At 41.8% G+C, this 17,330-nt stretch overlaps 3 protein-coding genes across 4 annotated transcripts in view; 2 read left to right on the plus strand and 1 right to left on the minus strand.

Moving 5' to 3' along the window:
* Positions 1-1,243: 1,243 nt before the first annotated feature.
* On the minus strand, positions 1,244-4,990 carry bud31 (BUD31 homolog). Its single transcript, XM_030057289.1, has 4 exons — positions 4,771-4,990; positions 4,157-4,279; positions 3,089-3,255; positions 1,244-1,907 (listed from the first exon to the last, which is right to left on the minus strand). The coding sequence occupies exons 1-4, from the start codon at positions 4,862-4,864 to the stop codon at positions 1,857-1,859; spliced, it is 435 nt and encodes a 144-aa protein (XP_029913149.1). The 5' UTR covers positions 4,865-4,990; the 3' UTR covers positions 1,244-1,856.
* A 397-nt stretch (positions 4,991-5,387) lies between these two features.
* pdap1b (pdgfa associated protein 1b) lies at positions 5,388-9,051 on the plus strand. Its single transcript, XM_030057288.1, has 6 exons — positions 5,388-5,540; positions 6,007-6,098; positions 6,213-6,308; positions 7,535-7,656; positions 8,153-8,304; positions 8,549-9,051. Exons 1-6 carry the CDS (start codon positions 5,528-5,530, stop codon positions 8,602-8,604), a joined length of 531 nt encoding a protein of 176 aa, XP_029913148.1. The 5' UTR covers positions 5,388-5,527; the 3' UTR covers positions 8,605-9,051.
* Positions 9,052-12,878: 3,827 nt separating this feature from the next.
* The window catches only part of shmt1 (serine hydroxymethyltransferase 1 (soluble)), a 28,160-nt gene continuing 23,708 nt past the window's right edge, over positions 12,879-17,330 (plus strand). For both annotated transcript variants that reach the window (XR_003928577.1, XM_030057286.1), the window contains exons 1-7: positions 12,879-13,024; positions 14,113-14,238; positions 14,927-15,072; positions 15,359-15,474; positions 15,932-16,092; positions 16,560-16,641; positions 17,080-17,292. Coding sequence is in view for 1 of the 2 variants with exons in the window: in XM_030057286.1 (XP_029913146.1) it covers positions 14,146-14,238; positions 14,927-15,072; positions 15,359-15,474; positions 15,932-16,092; positions 16,560-16,641; positions 17,080-17,292 (811 nt within the window). In the remaining variant the exon portion in view is untranslated. The remainder of the gene's footprint in view (positions 13,025-14,112; positions 14,239-14,926; positions 15,073-15,358; positions 15,475-15,931; positions 16,093-16,559; positions 16,642-17,079; positions 17,293-17,330) is intronic.

The following is a 17,330-nucleotide window of genomic DNA, read 5'->3' on the forward strand; positions in this document are numbered from 1 at the left end:
CTCTCTCCCAGCCTTGTTGTGTTAATCATTAAACTCCCACAGAGCTGGGAAGTGGGTGAGTGAACGTGCAGTCACATCAACTGGACTGAAGGTCTTTTAAGGTCACTCAAACCTGATTTTATAACATCTGCATCTTGCAGATGTTGTAAACATCTTACAACACCGGACATCATCAAAAGTCGCTACAGAGTAAAGATAACACACAAAGTTTATGTCAAAAATCACTCCACCTCTGACAGGAGGCCAAATGTCATAAACCAGAAGAAATGACATCTACCCAATTTGATTTTTATGGGCCATAGAGTATTGTGTCAGAGAAAAGCCTTATTGTCTCCTGTCCTGTGTGTTATATTCTACAATGTTTTTTTGAAACCAAGACGCAAAATCTTGGGACTTTGATCATCAACCCTGGTTGTAAATACAGACTGGGTTTTAGGTTTACTCTACAATATTTATCTTTTTTTTTTTTTTTTTTTTTTTTTAAATCAATGATCTCAGTAATGTGCAGCTGTGTGTGTGCCAGGACCTTTTACCATACTGCAGGACACCGATGCCCTCACAAGACACAGAAACCTGGGAAAGTGGTTGCTTGGGAGGATTGTTTCCTTGACTCTGCTACAAAAACACTTTTTTCTTGAGATAACTCTGAGAATGGACAGACTGACTATTTAGGGATAAGAACACAAGGATGTGTGTGTGTGTGTGGTTCATTGTGTTCTGTCCTCTCAAGTGTTGAGGAGCTTTTTTAAAGTGTGAATCCAAAAAAGGATGGATGTCGCAGATTTTCCTCTCTGCAGTTATGAAGCCATAGGTCCGACATTGATGGATAATTAAATGAAAACATACGAATTTAATGACTCTGGCTGTTTCTTCAAATGTTTAACACCTATTTAAAAATTTAAGACACATAAGATGAAACAGCGTGGTCATGTGAACTGTTTGTATGACATTTAGCTGGAAATGGTAACCTCAGAGGTCATAAAAGATTAAAAAGACATCAATGCAGCACTCTCTCAAAGGATCTGGCGACATCAAACATGAACAGAGTATTTCCTTGAGAGCTCCAACTTCCCACCTCCGCCTCCAAGACACTGCTGCATGGCAAAGCCCCAGTTTGTTTAAAACGGAGTTCTTCGTCCACCAGATGAAATTCTTCAGCCGCTGCTCACAGTTCTCAAAGGATCAAGACTAAAGTCTGAACTGGGCCTTCGAACTCTCTTGCATTACGAAAAGAGAGAGAGAGAGCATTTAAATCAGAAGTATTTTATTTCAAGTTATAGTACAAGGATAAGGAAAAAAAGTTTTGAGTTTTAAAGCAATGACACATTAAACGACAATCCTCTCTACTCCCTCCCGTCCCTCTCTAAATGAAATTTAAAAAATAATAATAATAAAATAAAATACAACAGCACCTTCACAGTGTACACTGAACAGCTGGAATGGCAGACCTGATTCAGAAACAACTCCTGCTGGACCCTTAGTTCCTAAGTTGAGGTTTTGGACAGGGAGGCATTAGTCAAATATTACCAAAAAAAAAAACAAAAAAAAAAACTGACTGAACAGTTTGCAAATAAATGAGAAAATCCTCCCACCTGTCAAATCATACAACATCTGAGATCAGCTGACAGCAATGGAAAAATGAGGATCAGATTTTGAATATTAAAATGCCTGTGAGCACGGCCAAATAATGAGCCCTACAGCTGCAGGTGGGGATGACGGTGAAGATGTTGGTGGTTTGTTTCTGGTTCAGGTCGCTGTGTTTCACACAATCTCGCTCCAGGGTTGTGAGAGCACACGTGGAGGTTGGATGAGCCCTGATGTCCCATGGAAAATAGCCCTGATGGCCAAACGCCCGCTCAGCCGGAGCATCCTCTGCATCCACAGTGGGTGCACTCGATGATCCTTCCCTGAAGAGAAGAGACGAGCAGAGGGGATTAAGCCACAGGGGCACACAGGGGCCGTACAGGCGGTCTTACTCCTGTCTTCATCATCCTCATCCTCTACTGTTCTATCTGAAAGGCTAACACACACTTGGTGTCATTCTGGCTGAAACATTTGCTGCTCTGCTCCTCGTTCTGGCTGGCAGAGCCTCTTTGTTCATCCTGTGGCAGCATGACGGGGGTTTCCAACAGAGAATGTAACAGCTGGCTAATCCATATGACTGTTTCCACACAATTTGATGCTGGTTCATTTGCCAAGCCATCCACGCTGCTGCCATATGGCTCAGCAACAAGATAACTGTGTCAGTTTACGCAACACAAACTGTTGCCCTCAATGCTGTTATCTTAAAGTATGTAAAGTGTGCCAATAAAAGCTTGCGTTTGCTTTTATAAAAGAATAAAGCCTGCATTTATTCTTCTGCCATTCCTTTTTATGCCACCCTGTTGTGTCCTGATGTTTGGGGTTGAGGAGGACATTTCTGAAAAGTCTTGAATACAGTGACTATCAGGACCCAAGATGCAGTTGTAGACAATATGGGCATCGTTCAGAGTTACAGCAAGGGGTTCTGACAGTGTTCATGCTCTGGACCCTAAAGTTGCCTTTCACTAAGCCATGGTTCTCCATTTGAAGATTAAAACATAACGTTAAAATAATAACAACTCAAACTTTTTGTATCATAACAATTTCTAGTGAAGACTTTCTTTAACATCAAGTCATTTTAAATGAAGCTACATGGTGTGAAACCCAGCTGAAAATCTGACAACAACTGCTGTCCCAGCTGGCAGCAACACCATCCCATAAGAAGCCACAGTGATGACAGTGAAGTTTGTGAGGCAACATGTGTAGGGGGATTATTTTCCAACAAAGACCTCCACCTGTTCCTGTGGGCATTAGAGGGCTGATAGTAAGCAAAGTGTATCACAAACAATGTCAGCGAATGGTGAAAAGTATTTGTCCACATCTTATGTTGGCACTGTGACACACACTAAAAACCAGTACCTCTGAAATATTCTGCAGTCCGGTGAAAGATCTCTAAACGGGCACGCTGCTTATGCTCAATGAAAAATGGATAAACCATAATCTTTGACAAAACCAAACAGCCAATATCAGCCAGCAGCCACAGCCATTAAAAGTGGTTGACACTTACAACTTCCAGCTTGCTCTTGGGGACTCGGCAGATGCAGTTGGTTCCAAAGTTGGTGTCTCTTGTCTGGATGCAGCGAAGGCAGCACAGGTTCTCGTAGCCCTGCTTCTTCCACTTTGCAATCAGGTTCTTGTCTGCGTAGCCTTCTTTTATGCAGTACTCATACAGCTCTGAGAGGACACAGAGAGACACCGCGGGTTTACAGATGGACAGGATACGGATATGGATTCCTACAACTGTGTCTGGTCGGTGTGATCAGTCCACACCAAGGTTACTACAGTTAACTAAAACTAAAACTGTGTTTTAGTTAACAGAAATAAAAAATAAAAGCTAGATTTTTAAAAAACAAAACAAAACAACTGAAACAATATTGTGTACTTACAAAACTAACCACCCTTTATTATAATCATGCTAACTCTCCTTATCCATACAATCCATACAATAATGTATATACTTCAGTTCCATCTGTATATTGTCATATTCATTCTATATGTATATTTTCACATCTCGTATCTCTTTTCCTTACGTTAGCCCTTATTGTATATTTTTAGTTTTTAGTCTTCATAGTCTTTATTGTATATATTTAGCCTTTATTCTTTTTTTTTTTTTTTTTAGTTAACTTTATTGTATGTTTCTACTGTTGCTGCTGGAACACCAGAATTTCCCTGGTTGGGATCAATAAAGTATATCTATCTATCTATCTAATAAAAAACAAGCTAAAACTAATACTGAAACAAGTAAAAACTAAACTAAAACCAAACATTTTAAAACAATAAACACTAAACTGAATATAGCAAACACACTGTGGAAACTAACCAAAACTAAGCTGAATTACAACCAAAAATCAAAAACAAAATAAAAATAAAAACTAACAACACTATAATAAACTCTGCATCAAACACAGATTTTTTTTCTGTCTTGCAAATGGAAGAGAGGTGGCAAGAAGAAAAATAAAGGGAAACAGACAGCGGCTTCATATTCATACACAACGCCCTGAAGCACTTTGCGTCATTTCTATTCTGATGTGATATTTGGTGGGTTATGGTGGGGGGGACCGGTGGCGCTGCCCACCTCTGCTGATGGCCTTTCTTTTGTAGAAGAGGTCGAAGATGTAGCGGCTCCTCTGGTGGTGCAGCCTGAAGATGGGCCACAGCGACTCCACCTTCCTCTTCCCCTCGTGAGGCTCCGTCTCAGCTGGGACAAGACAACATGGAGACGTTTCATCTTTGGGAAACAGCAAACTAAGCCTCCTGAGCTCAATCTGACCCCAGCAACTGAAACCTCCAGAGAGTGAAAAGTTTCAGGTAGTTTATGCCTCAATAGCCCTTTAAATAAAACACAACTTCCCACTAAACCACATTAGACATCATGTTTTCCCTCTAAAGGTCACACGGGCTATTTTTGGAAAGATTTTTGACGACAACAAATGACATGTTATGGCTCCTCAGTGCCATCCAAAACAACTAACGCAAATATGTTCATATTTCTTATATGTTTTACACAGTTAAAACAGCCTGGAGGTTAAATGGACCCCATGGACAACATATCATCACGTTCATTTGATTTTTAACCCATAAGTCGCCATTAAATCAGGAAACGTCCCGCAGCATGAAGCCAAAATGCTGCTAGTCGTGTATTTGCTGTGTTTGGAGCCGCTGCTGGTGTCGGCGGCTCTCACGGCTCACCTTCTCTCATTTTCTGGTCCAGCTCGTCCAGAGTGGGCTCAATGAGCTCCCAGCCGTCCGGAGGCGGCTTTCTACTCCTCTTCACTTTCGGCATGGCTCTAATTTCGCTTTAATTTAAACAAAAGGCTCCAGGTTTCTGTGTGTGTTGCTCTTGCGCACCCGTCTCAGGCTCTTTTCGTTGACGTCACGCGGAGGTCCTTTTCCCCTTGTCGCGTCTCGTATGACGCCGCGGTCTAAAATACACATATGTGTATTCGATTTATTTGCTTTGAATGCATATAACAGCGTTTATTAGACTGACACGTGAAAACGATAACACAAACACTGTAGGAATATGTGCTCAGGTCATTAATAATGTGGTTTCCCTGCGATAAAATAGGAATAGGCGTCTTGCTATCGTTCTCGGCGTATTGCATCACATTAGCAAACTAGAAAATTGCCGTTAGAAAAACAACACGGTTTGGGTGTTTTGTGTTTCACTGTTCAACTAACACAGTTCAGATATACATATTTATCAAAATGATGCGTATTTCTGTGCAAAATGGCTTAGAAATAATCAGAAAAAAGGCTTTAACCTTACCCTGGCGGGACATTTCCGACTGGCAGTTTGTTGCGGTGCTATCAGCATTGTGCTGTGAGCAGATCACCACTGCCTGTGTTGTTTAGCAGCTGTCAGCGACGCCAGCGCCTCCACATTTATGTTTGCGGGCGGCGTGTGTTTGTGTGGGGGTTTCTAACAGCAGCTTGGTTTGTCAACATGCCTAAAGGAGGTAAGCTGCGGTGTGTGCGGACACTAGTCCAGCTGTTTAGCCGCTAGCGCCAGTTAACCACCTACACGGGAAAGGCTACATGTCAGAGCCTGTGTTGCTGTTAACACCATCAGACAGCTGCCCTCCTGTCAGCCCAGCACATGCTGCTACACACACTTTATTAACACACACACGGGGACTTCAGACCGCACTGGGCTGTGTGTTGATTTTGCTGTTTGTCCACCGTGAACCAGGGAGAAGTTTCCACCACTCCAGGGCTGTGGGTGGGCGCTGACACAGATTACTGATGGGGGGAAAAGTCTGTTTTGCTTCAATAAAATATGTTTAAAGACCAAACACAGCAAACTCAGAGGAGCTGGGTAGCGTACTTGCCTCGTGTGTGTGTATGTTGAAGTGTAACCCTACCCGCACAGTGTGTGTTGAAGCCTGTCTGACGTGCTGCCTGTCTCTCTGCTCGTGCTTTCAGGTAAGAAAGGTGGCCACAAGGGCCGCATGCGGACCTACACCAGCCCCGAGGAGATTGACGCACAGATGAAGGCAGAGAAGGAGAGGAAAAAGGTCGGTGGAGAGAGCACTGGTGCCTGTCGATGTTGTGATCGCCCGGCCTCTGGCAGTGCATGTTGTCCCCGCTGTCAATGTTGAGGAGAGTCTGTCTCATGTGTTTGTTTTCAGCAAGAGCAGGAGGACGCCGAGGGTGCAGCTCAAAATGATGCAGCAGAGAAGCTTCCAGCCTCAGGATCTGATGACAGCGATGATGATTCCTCCGAGGTACTGTCTCCTTCTCTGGTGCTCCCTCTTCTTCTTGTATTACACACACACACACACACACACACACACACACACACACACACAAATATAATCCTTTATAATTCTGTATTTGATTAGATATAATAATCATATTTCCTCCATATTGGTGAGCTTACTAAGTGGTGTGAAGACAGTGGCCTCTTTATCAAGGAAAGAAAGACTAAGGAGTTATTATTAGTCACCACAAGGCCTGCCATTATTTTCCACCTGCTCCAATCAGTGATCAGCCTGCTGAAGCAGTAGAGCAGTTTAAGTATCTGATAATCTTTTTCACTGTAATGTGTTTTAACCAACTTGAGAAGCTGAGGGCAAGTTTCCACATCTGCAGACAATAAAGATGATATAGCTATAATAATAATAGTCAGAGTCTTTTATTTATATAGCACCTTTCAATCAGGGGGGTGTAGCTCAAAGTGCTTTACAATAAAAAGTGAAAGAAAAAGGGGAATAAGATAAGAACAGGCAATGTACAACAAGTGGTAATAGTGTGCGATAAAACCAGGCAATCAACTGAAAAAAAAAAACAGGATAAAACAAAGGAACATATGGAAGCAGGAAAATAGGTTGAAACAAAGGAAGACATCAAATGTAAAACAAAGGAGGACATGACAGCAATAAAATGAATAAAATAACAGAATAAAAGAACAAAACAAAGGAAACGTGACAGGTAGTTAAAAGCAATGTCGAATGAATCAGTTTTTGTTTCATTTGAAGATGATCTTTGGCTAGGAAATTACATAATTGTGGTGCATAGTTGAAAAAGGCAGAGATGCTTTTTTTTGTTTTGTTTTGTTTATGTGATAGTTTGTAGTTAGAAAAAAAAAAAAAAAAACAGCAGCAGAGGATCTAAGAGGCTGTGGAGGATTATAAAATGACAAAGACTCAGTAATGTAGGCCGGTCCCAAGCCATTGAGAGCCTGTAAACAAGTAAAAGAATTTAAAATTAATCCTGAAAGACACGGGGGGTTAATGCATGTTGGTTAAAACCGGCGCGATCTGCTCTCTGTCTTGTTCTACTTTAAAAGTCTGGCAGTCGAGTTCTGAGTTACTGCAGTTTATCAGTGGATTTTTTTCAGAGGACCAGTGAACATATGGCTACTCAATACCTGTGAGACTCTGAAATAAGCTCCTTGTTGCTCTCAAAACACTGACTTTGTGCCGTTTGTGCTGCTCTTCTGTATTTACAGAAGAGGAGAGGCGGCGTGGAGGGGCTGATAGAGATCGAGAACCCCAACAGAGTGGCTCAGAAATCCAAGAAGGTGACGCAGATCGAGTTGGATGAGCCCAGGCAGTTATCAAGGAGAGAGAGGTGTGTATATTTTTTTTTCCCATTTTAGGCCCATGACTTTCAGGGATGTACGATCTATAGGTGGCTGATATATCAACCTCCGATAAATGGGAAAATGGAATTTCAGCCAATAATTGCATCAGATGACGTGGAGCCTTTTATTACAATAACTGCATTTCTTCTTTGACTGTGAATCATGTTTAGTTTGGGGGCTCTCTAGCCGTACAAGGTTTTCTCTTGAATTCATATTAATCCCATTGCTGCTTGTTAGCACTTTCAGAGGGAAAAAGACAAATATCGAGTGAAGAATGTCAGTAAAAATCACTTTGACATTTGGAAGATAATCTGGTCAGTCTAAAAAGTTTGGCCTTTCTTGTCTTCTGCACATTTTTTTTGAAAATGAAAGATTAATGTTAATGGATAATTATTATTAGTTATTCTTATCAGCTCTTACGTTGAATTGCTGTGAGCTTAATCACTGTCTCTCCCCCTGTTACTGTCCCTTGCTGTTGACCAGGGAAGAGATTGAGAAGCAGAAAGCGAAGGAGCGCTACATGAAAATGCACTTGGCAGGGAAAACGGACCAGGCCAAAGCCGACCTCGCTCGCCTCGCCATAATCAGGAAACAGAGAGAGGAGGCGGCGAGAAAGAAAGAGGAAGAGAAGAAAGGTGAGCACGTGTCTGACAAGATGATTATTGCAGAGCGATGCTTGTGTTAAACGGGAGGTGGTAATTATTGAGTGCCTTGGGTTTGTTAATCCAGGATTAGTTTTGGATTTAAAGAGTGAGTTCAGTAAAGTGGAACATGGCAGTGCCATTATTGTGCGAGTGCAGACGAGTGCCAGTCAGGTTCACCGTGCCGCCGTGCGACTCAGGCTGACTCTCTCTCTGTTTCCTGTCTCCTTTCTCGCAGCAAAAGAAGCAGCGGCAGCAGCGGCTAGAGGAATAAACTCCCTGTCCCTGAAATGATGCAGAGTTTATTTATCAGAAGCATTTTCACACATTCATGGACTGGCGCAAAAAAAAAATATATTTGACTATTTTTAAAGGAAAAGCTATGAAGAGTATTTCACTTACTGTAACATATGACCATTTGGGAAATGGCTGAGGAGAGACCCATGGAAAGGGGTTGTGTATATTTTGGCATGGAATGATGGCTTTGTTGCTACTCCAAGGACGTAAGGCTTCAAATGAGAATACACCAGTCTTCGCTTACACTTGGAATGACCCCTTCTAACCTTTAACCTTGTACATGATATTGATACGTGGTATACTCATCATGGTAGACCTCCAACTTTGCTAAATGAGCTTTGCCACTGTTTTTTTTCCTTTTTGTTGGGATCTTACATTGTATATAACTGAATCATGGAAATATTTCAGATTAATATTATGAAACCAGTAAAGCCTGTGTCTGTTTATGTGTTTATTTTGTTTATTACACCTTGAGACGTGTAATATGTCACAACAGGTGCAGATCAGGCTCTCCCAACCTCAGGTTAAAGGCACCACGTTGGGTCCACTCCAGAGATGAACAATTAATCAAAGTATTTTTGAAATCACAATATGGCCAAGTTCAATATCTAAACCACATTTCACCTTCATAAAGAGATTCCCACAGAGATACCTTGGCCTACATTTTCTACATGTAAGAAAACATGTTTGGCACAAACTTCAGCAAAACTCACACCATCATCCTTTTAATAGCTTTTTCACTGAAAATGAGAATTATACTACTAAAAGTATCATCCCTCCCAAAATCCTGTATCATATTATAATTGCAATATCTGTCAAATGAATTGCAATATGCTTTTTTGCTTTTTTTTCCTTCATGAAAACAAGTTGAAACACAAAACCCACTGTAACAGCCACGGCTCCTATACTGGGTTATTATTTACCAGCTCTCAGGAGCAATATGAATTCCCCTCAGTAAAGCTTTTGTTTACTCAGATATTTAATACATTACAACATCTGTGGTTTGTAAACACTGGGTAACTGTGGAAATGCAGTACAGTAATTTTCTGGCCTCAACAAAGGTGTTTTGTAGCCAAAAAGGTTGGGAAGCTCTGGTCTAGAAACCTCTGTGTCAGAGACATGCTGCTCCCCAGAGAATGAGCTATACCTCTTTGTGTGTGTGTGTGTGTGTGTGTGAGTGAGAGGGAGAGAGAGAGAGAGAGAGAGAGAGAGAGAGAGAGAGAGAGAGAGTTAATCAGTCAAGGTTAGCCTCTAGAAGTCACAACAGTGCAACAGGCCTTTTTTCGTAGCTTGACATCCACAATGTAAACTCCCTGTGAAAAAAAAAAACAGTATGTCTGAAAATTTTCACAGATTAGGACAGTGTTGCTTCTTTCTCCACTCTTGAGTTGTATTTCAGTTTGGCTCCGTCTCTTAACAGACCGGTTCCATGGGCATGGGGATAAGTGAGTTCAACGGAGAGCTTAAAACAAAACGTAAAGTCACTTGAAGCTCTTTTTTCAAAGCTTTTTTTTTCTCCAGCTGTTCACATTGGAAGTACGTTTCTGCAATTTTATCAGGTTTTCCAGAGGAGGACAGATCTGTCATAGCAATATCATGTCTTCTAAGTCTCTGCTAGTCAATTGTGGTGATCACATACTGCTCTGGGAAAAAAAGAGATGAAACACCACAGCTGTTGGACCTGTACCATCGTGTGCAGTAGCAGCCTGATACAGAGGTCTGCCTGTCTGCAGCAGACAGGCTCTCCCTGCAGGTTTTATTGCAGTGAGCTGTAGCTGTCCAGGGAGGAGTGGTGCTGAAGACTTGGCTGTGATCACTTTATACATCTGTCTGGCAGCAGAGAGGTTGTAAGTGTACTTAACCGCACAGGAAACATGAGTCTTTATTTATTTTGCCAATATTCATCATGCAACAACAGGCCTAGTTTAATGTGAAGGAACCGAATTTGTTTTTCAATGTGCTTTTCCATGTTGCTTCGTAACAGGTTTGAGTCTGTCACTGCAAAAAGGCCTACATAGTGGAATTTGCACCATCGGCTGTCATAAAGTTGGTTATCATACTACAGTGCTTTGTTGAATATATAGTCCTGGCTTTGCTGAATAATGATTGACCAGTAAACACATTTTTGTTATCCAGTGGCAGGCAGTTTAAACACAAAACAGCCAAGAGGTCGATTTTTTTTTTTGTTCATTTCTGAACCACACTCATCAACATGGAGGAGTTTAACAACACACACTGAGAGATCAAAAACTTTTGGTTGCTGGTTAGCGGCTGAACTACAATCTCGCCGGATGTGCGTTGCTATGGTTACAGTCTAGTGATGTCTCTATGGGTCCACGGCTCCTGCAGACCTCTTTGGCAGCAGAAGCTAAAATTAGACCAGCAATAACTTGAACTTGAATTTTAGTGTGATTGATCACTGTAGTCAGTTCTTCCTTAATAATTATTTGGATGGGTATACGCCAGTCAAAAATGTGAAATGGACCTTTTTAATTTTAGGGCTTAAAGGAAAAGCATACTTTGTTTTCACAGGATAATCAATATCTCTGATTGTTTGTTAAATGAGCTAATGACCAAAGTTTTTTTTTCCCATCCAATGTGGGGTGAAGTTGTGTGTGTAGCCTACATCAGCTTCCAGCACAGCAGAACCTGTTTCAGAAATGAAGACATCTTAATTGGCAATGTCTCAAAAACAAAATAACATTTTTATCAGAAACTCAGTGCCTCCTACTCATTTGAACAACCAAAGACTATTGTTACACATCAAAAATCATTTCAGACAGTTCTATTTTAATACAGCATGTAAACTTTCAAAAGATATGACTTGTAAAGCACTATCTTTATACTGGCTTGTTGCTTCTGATTTTTTTTTTTTAATATAATGTTTTTTAATATAAGTTTAGATGGTTAATGGCTGTGACCCTCCTCTTACCTTCAAATTTACTAGCATTTTTTTTATCAACTGGGAATAATAGTAGCTTAAACCTCCAGACAGTGATTATAATAAAAATTGTGACCCAAGTTTATGTGTCAGGCACTTTATGTTTCTTGATGACTACAGGACTAGACTTCAGGAAGAACAGAACTGCACTCGCCCCCGTTTACATCAACGGTGACTGTGTGGAGAGGACCCACACCTTCAAATATCTGGGCACCCTCATCTCTGCTGATCTCTCCTGGTCTGCAAACACCTTGGCTGTTGTCAAGAAGGCCCAGCAGCAACTACACTTCCTGATGGTGCTCAGGAGGAACAATCTGGATGGCAAGCTGCTGGAGACCTTCTACAGATGCTGCATTGAGAGCCTGCTGACACACTGCATCTCAGTGTGGTATGACAACTGCTCTGAGGCAGACAGGAATAGGCTGCAGAGGGTTGTAAAGTCAGCTCAGAAGATCATTGGTCGCCCTCTCCCCTCCCTGAGTGACATTTACAACACACGGTGCCTGAACAGGGCGAGAACTATAGCCATGGACACTACACACCTCAATCACCAACTGTTTGACTTCCTGCCCTCAGCTGATACAGATGCAAATCAAGGACAAATAGACTCAAAAACAGCTTCTTCCCCAAAGCCATAACCCTGTTGAACATGAACATGCACTAACCCTTAGCTGCTGCAACTGCTATTTATTATTTATTATATATTATTTACACTGGTACTCAGGTTTACTCAACTGTGCAATTTTTATGTGTGAATAGACTGAATGCGGTGTGTTTTGGTTTTAATGTGTGTTTTATGTGCACTCTAAGGCACTGTCTCTAATTTTGTTGTACAACTGTGTAATGACAATAAATTGGATTCTGATTCTGAATAACTACTCAAATATAACATAAACTCCCCAATCACCCTGTCTTATACATCAGTGTTCTTGTGGGAATCATGTTTCCCCCTCTGGTTGTGTTAGATTAGAGCCCTAAAGCAGAGGAATGGTTTGTACCAGTGCATTCAAAATGTGAGCAGGATTTTGAAAACACATCATCATGTTAGTTAGTAACCACTTGTCCCCATTACATGCGAGGCAAAAATGGTGTTAATCATGTATTTAGAGACGCTAAACACTGAATGGAGGGCAACCATTCACCGACCACCAAGACAACAGGAGGGTTGGTAAACATGTCAGACACAGCCAGAGAGCACGCGGGATGAACACAGAGGAAGTGAGCAGGTGGAAACGTGCACCTGCTACATGCAGGCTGCATGCTGAACCATGTGGGGAGGAAGAGGTCTGTGATGATGATTATAATGAGTTCGGAGGGAGGGTCTGCTCTCCGTGGCCCCGCCCCGCTCGGCCGGATTGGCTGCCAGTTTGGCGGACTTTGTCCTGGGTCGGCAGGCTCTTTTGTCCCGGCCTCATGGTTCAGCTCCCACCAGGGCGCAGTGCTGACAGCAGCGAGCAGCAGCGTGGAAACTCACCGGTAAGTACCAAAAGCAGAAGTTAATATTACCACTTTACAACATCATCATCACTTTCTGCCCTAACCAAGACGGAGCATCGCAAGAGATCCTCTTGACGCGCCGCCGAAGCCCAAATAAAACTGAAATTTATGTTTTTCTTCATATAGAAATTGGCAGAATATAAAGTAACCTCGTGTGGACTGAGGCTCTCACTTTGAATGTCTTAGTTTTGTAGATTTTTTCTGGCCTCTGTTGTGATTTTAGACGTCCTGATACGACTTCTTTACAGTTTTCCCAACTAAGCCAGTCAAGTGTTTATGCTGATTTAGCTGGAAAACAGGCTTTGTTTGTTTAGCGGGAAATTTTAACGGCTCGCCTAACTTTTTAAAATTTCACGTATAAAATGTTTGGTCTTCAGCCTGTGTGTTTATGTCGTGTGTCTTTAAGTTAGGGTAATAAAAGTCATGTGTTGTACATAAGTCAGACAGATGTATATTTGCCCTGCTGTTGACCTACTTCTGTGTTGAAGTCAAAAACACGGCTTTGCCTTGTGAACCGTCGGGCCAGTCAGTGTTAATCATTTGTCAACAATATAATTATCACGGCTAACCAGTGTTTGGATAGCGGGAACAGTCTCGGATTAAGGTAAATTTGATTTTTAAGGATTGAGCAACTGTAAAGTTTATGAATACGTAAGCTCGTCAGCCGGATAACCTGATAAGACCAGTGTGTTTTTGCTGCTCAGTTTCTTATCAGAGGAGCCTGGGAGAGTTTCTAGTTCAAAGTTTAACAGGCTGGACCTGTGGCCGTGTCACCCCATGGCCCCAGTGCTGCAACACTGCTGCATGTCAGCTCCTTTGTCTGGGGCACTGGACTGAGCCGGCGGCTCTGAATGCCAGTTTGGATCAGCTCATATATTGTCCTAAAGAAAACACAAACAGGAGACTAATCTCACTTTTATTATTTAGGTGTTGTGACTATAGGTTTTATGCTCCCAAAATTTTCAGGTTTTGGTGCATATAACAGGAGACTTTCTGTCTTTGTATTTCTTTGTTTATGGGTTTCCCATCACATTTCTGAATGAAAGCGTGATCTTCTTTTCCATTAGGTCTCTGTTTTCTGTGAGCATTGAGGAATAACCATGTCTTTGAGCAACGGCCACAGTGTGAGCAAAGAGATGTGGGAGTCCCACAACAAGATGATGCTGGAACCTCTGGCCATCAACGACTCAGAGGTCTGTCATTTGTATGTCAGCCAGGCACTGTGGGTTTCAAACGTTTCAAAGACACGCTCCTTTCTTTGAATAGTTTAAAAAGTCTTCTACAAGCTGCCATGAAGGAAGCATGTTTTACACAACATCCTTGGACTTGAAGTGGACTGTTTTGATATCACTGGTAATGAAGAAGAGGAAGAGATCTTGTATCATAATGGGACCCTCTTGACTAAATAAAGGCAAAATAAAAATAAAATAAATGTAAGAAGTAAAAGATCTTTTTCGAAACACCATCTGCAGTTATTTACACAGAAGTACATGTCGGACATCCTTAATTACAGACCAGATAAAAATATGGAACAAAACACAAGCTCACATCCGGCCATCATTTTATGGTGTTTCATTTGCAAAGGATTTATGTCTTTATTGTATCAACTGAACATGATGTGATCTTTCTGATTTTTGTGGTTTGCATCTGATTAGTAGTTTTTTCCTCGACTTGAGGAACTGAAAAGGAAAATGCCATGGCATTTTTCGCCCAGATTTGATATTGACATTGGGCTCTTCTTATCCAAATATATCAGAGTTTACAAATAACTACTGTACTGCATGTACTGATGACTTTTTTTTTTTTCAGAATGCAGCCTATGTGACAAATTGTTATATTGGCTATTAATAATACTGTATTTTGTGTGTGTGTGCGTTTCAGGTGTTTTCCATCATCAAAAAAGAGAAGCACAGGCAGACGTATGGCCTGGAGCTGATCGCCTCTGAGAACTTCACCAGCAGAGCCGTTCTGGAGGCGCTGGGCTCCTGCATGAACAACAAGTACTCTGAGGGCTATCCTGGTCAGAGGTATGCACAGACACACGCACACAAAATTGCTTTCCATTTGCCAAGTTTCAATATGTAGGAACTCTGATAAGTTGCAACGTTGCACAAGCAATTAAAGGCAAAAAATACACAAGACCTCGTCTGTAGTGCCATAGAGGCAGTAGTGTCAGATTTACAATGAGACAGCAGCCTGCTACAGTACATTTAAGCATTCTTAAAATTACTTTAAAAAACGATGCAACTTGAAACCCAACCAACATCATAACCTAGTGCAGTCTAATATCCAGTGTGATATGTGTGTGTTCAGGTACTATGGCGGCACTGAGCATGTGGATGAGCTGGAGAGACTTTGTCAGAAGAGAGCACTGGACGCCTACGGTCTGGACTCCGAGAAATGGGGTGTCAACGTACAGCCATACTCAGGTGTGTGCTGGTTCAACATCCAGTTATAATGCAAACAAAGTTTTAGCTGCGTCTGGGCATATCAGCTTACTTTTTAAAAATCACCTTTAGTTATGTTTTCTTAACTTTGATTACGTCCAAAGTAAAACAGTTTCTGACATGGCTGCTGCTGACATTTGTATTGTTGTCACCACTATAACAGCTATTTTTCCATCATGATTGTCCAGCGGACCTACCAAATGTAAGCCGTTATCATCTGTTCAAGCCACATGAATGTTGTGAACAGGCTGGTGCAGATAGGATACTTTTGGAAGAACACACTGCACCATTTAGAAGGCTTGCATAAGCCATGTTAGAACGATTTGATAGTTATATTACTCATGAACAGCCAGAAACAAAGACCGTCTATGTAATACGCTCCTCATGGTGTTCTCAGTTAACTTGTCCTTCTGTCCTTCTCTTCGCTGTCCTCCCTCAGGTTCCCCTGCTAACTTTGCTGTGTATACGGCCATTGTGGAGCCCCATGGCAGGATCATGGGACTTGACCTGCCTGACGGAGGTCACCTGACCCACGGCTTCATGACTGAAAAGAAGAAAATCTCAGCCACGTCCATTTTCTTTGAATCCATGCCTTACAAGGTACAAACACTTGTACACGTTCCACCAATATGCATCTATGATCCATTGACTCTCAGAAAGTTGGTAACACAGGTGCTTACATAAACATGTAAACAATAGCACACACATTACTTATTAACACGTGGTGATGTCACTCCCCACATTATACACATTGATTTGGAGTTTGAACCCAGCCCTTTCCCTATGGTGGTTATTCCTCCCAAGAAAAAAATCACTATTCCCACTAAATTGTACTCACTACAATTAGCTTTTGTTACTGTACTTTGGCATCAGGATATTTGGGTGGAATCTTAATTAAACTAGGGCAACATTGTGCTGTACTTGGAAACAGTTCAAGTTGCATAAGTTTGATGACGTGAGGGCAAAAGTATTCTTTTTAAAATATGATTATTATTTCTACTATGTTCTGTGTATCTGATACAGCCAGTTCAGTATGTATTTGTTATGACCTGGCCTGTCATTTTTAGGTGAATCCAGAAACTGGCTACATTGACTATGACCGACTGCAGGAGAATGCACGCCTTTTCCACCCCAAACTCATCATCGCAGGTACTTTATACACACGCACACTACATACTTCTGCTGCCACTACTTCTACGCTCTGCTTTAGTCATTTGCCTGTGTTTGGAAGTCTGACACACATTCCCTTTAAAGGGGTCAACAATTCTTTCAGAATTATTTGTTGTTTCAAAGTTATTTGTTATTGTTTTTTTTTTTTCTGGAATTGATTTTGCTTGCGCAATGCAGTGGTTGCGTGGAGTATTTCAACAGCACAAGAAAGAGTTTGTTTGCATCTACATGTTTGTAAACTGAAGGACAGGAGGGCTGTAAGATAAGGATTTCGTTTAAGGGTTAATGACTGAACTAAGTTGTTTCTCATTCTCCTCTTACTCCAAAAGGAGCAGGGAAATGCTTCCCATTAGAAATGAACCGTAGCTGCGAGTCTGAAGAACCTCAAACTTTCCTCTTCATGATTTTCTCCTGCAGGAACCAGCTGTTACTCCCGTAACCTCGACTATGCCCGTATGAGGCGGATCGCTGATGAGAACAGCGCGTACCTGATGGCTGACATGGCTCACATCAGTGGGTTGGTGGCAGCTGGAGTCGTCCCCTCGCCCTTCGAGTACTGTGACATTGTTTCCACGACAACGCACAAGACGCTGCGTGGCTGCCGTGCTGGCATCATTTTCTACAGAAGAGGTAGACATAAAGGAGGGCGCCTCCATGTTTGGGTGATG

Source organism: Myripristis murdjan, chromosome 8, assembly GCF_902150065.1.
Source record: "Myripristis murdjan chromosome 8, fMyrMur1.1, whole genome shotgun sequence".
NCBI lineage: Eukaryota > Metazoa > Chordata > Actinopteri > Holocentriformes > Holocentridae > Myripristis > Myripristis murdjan.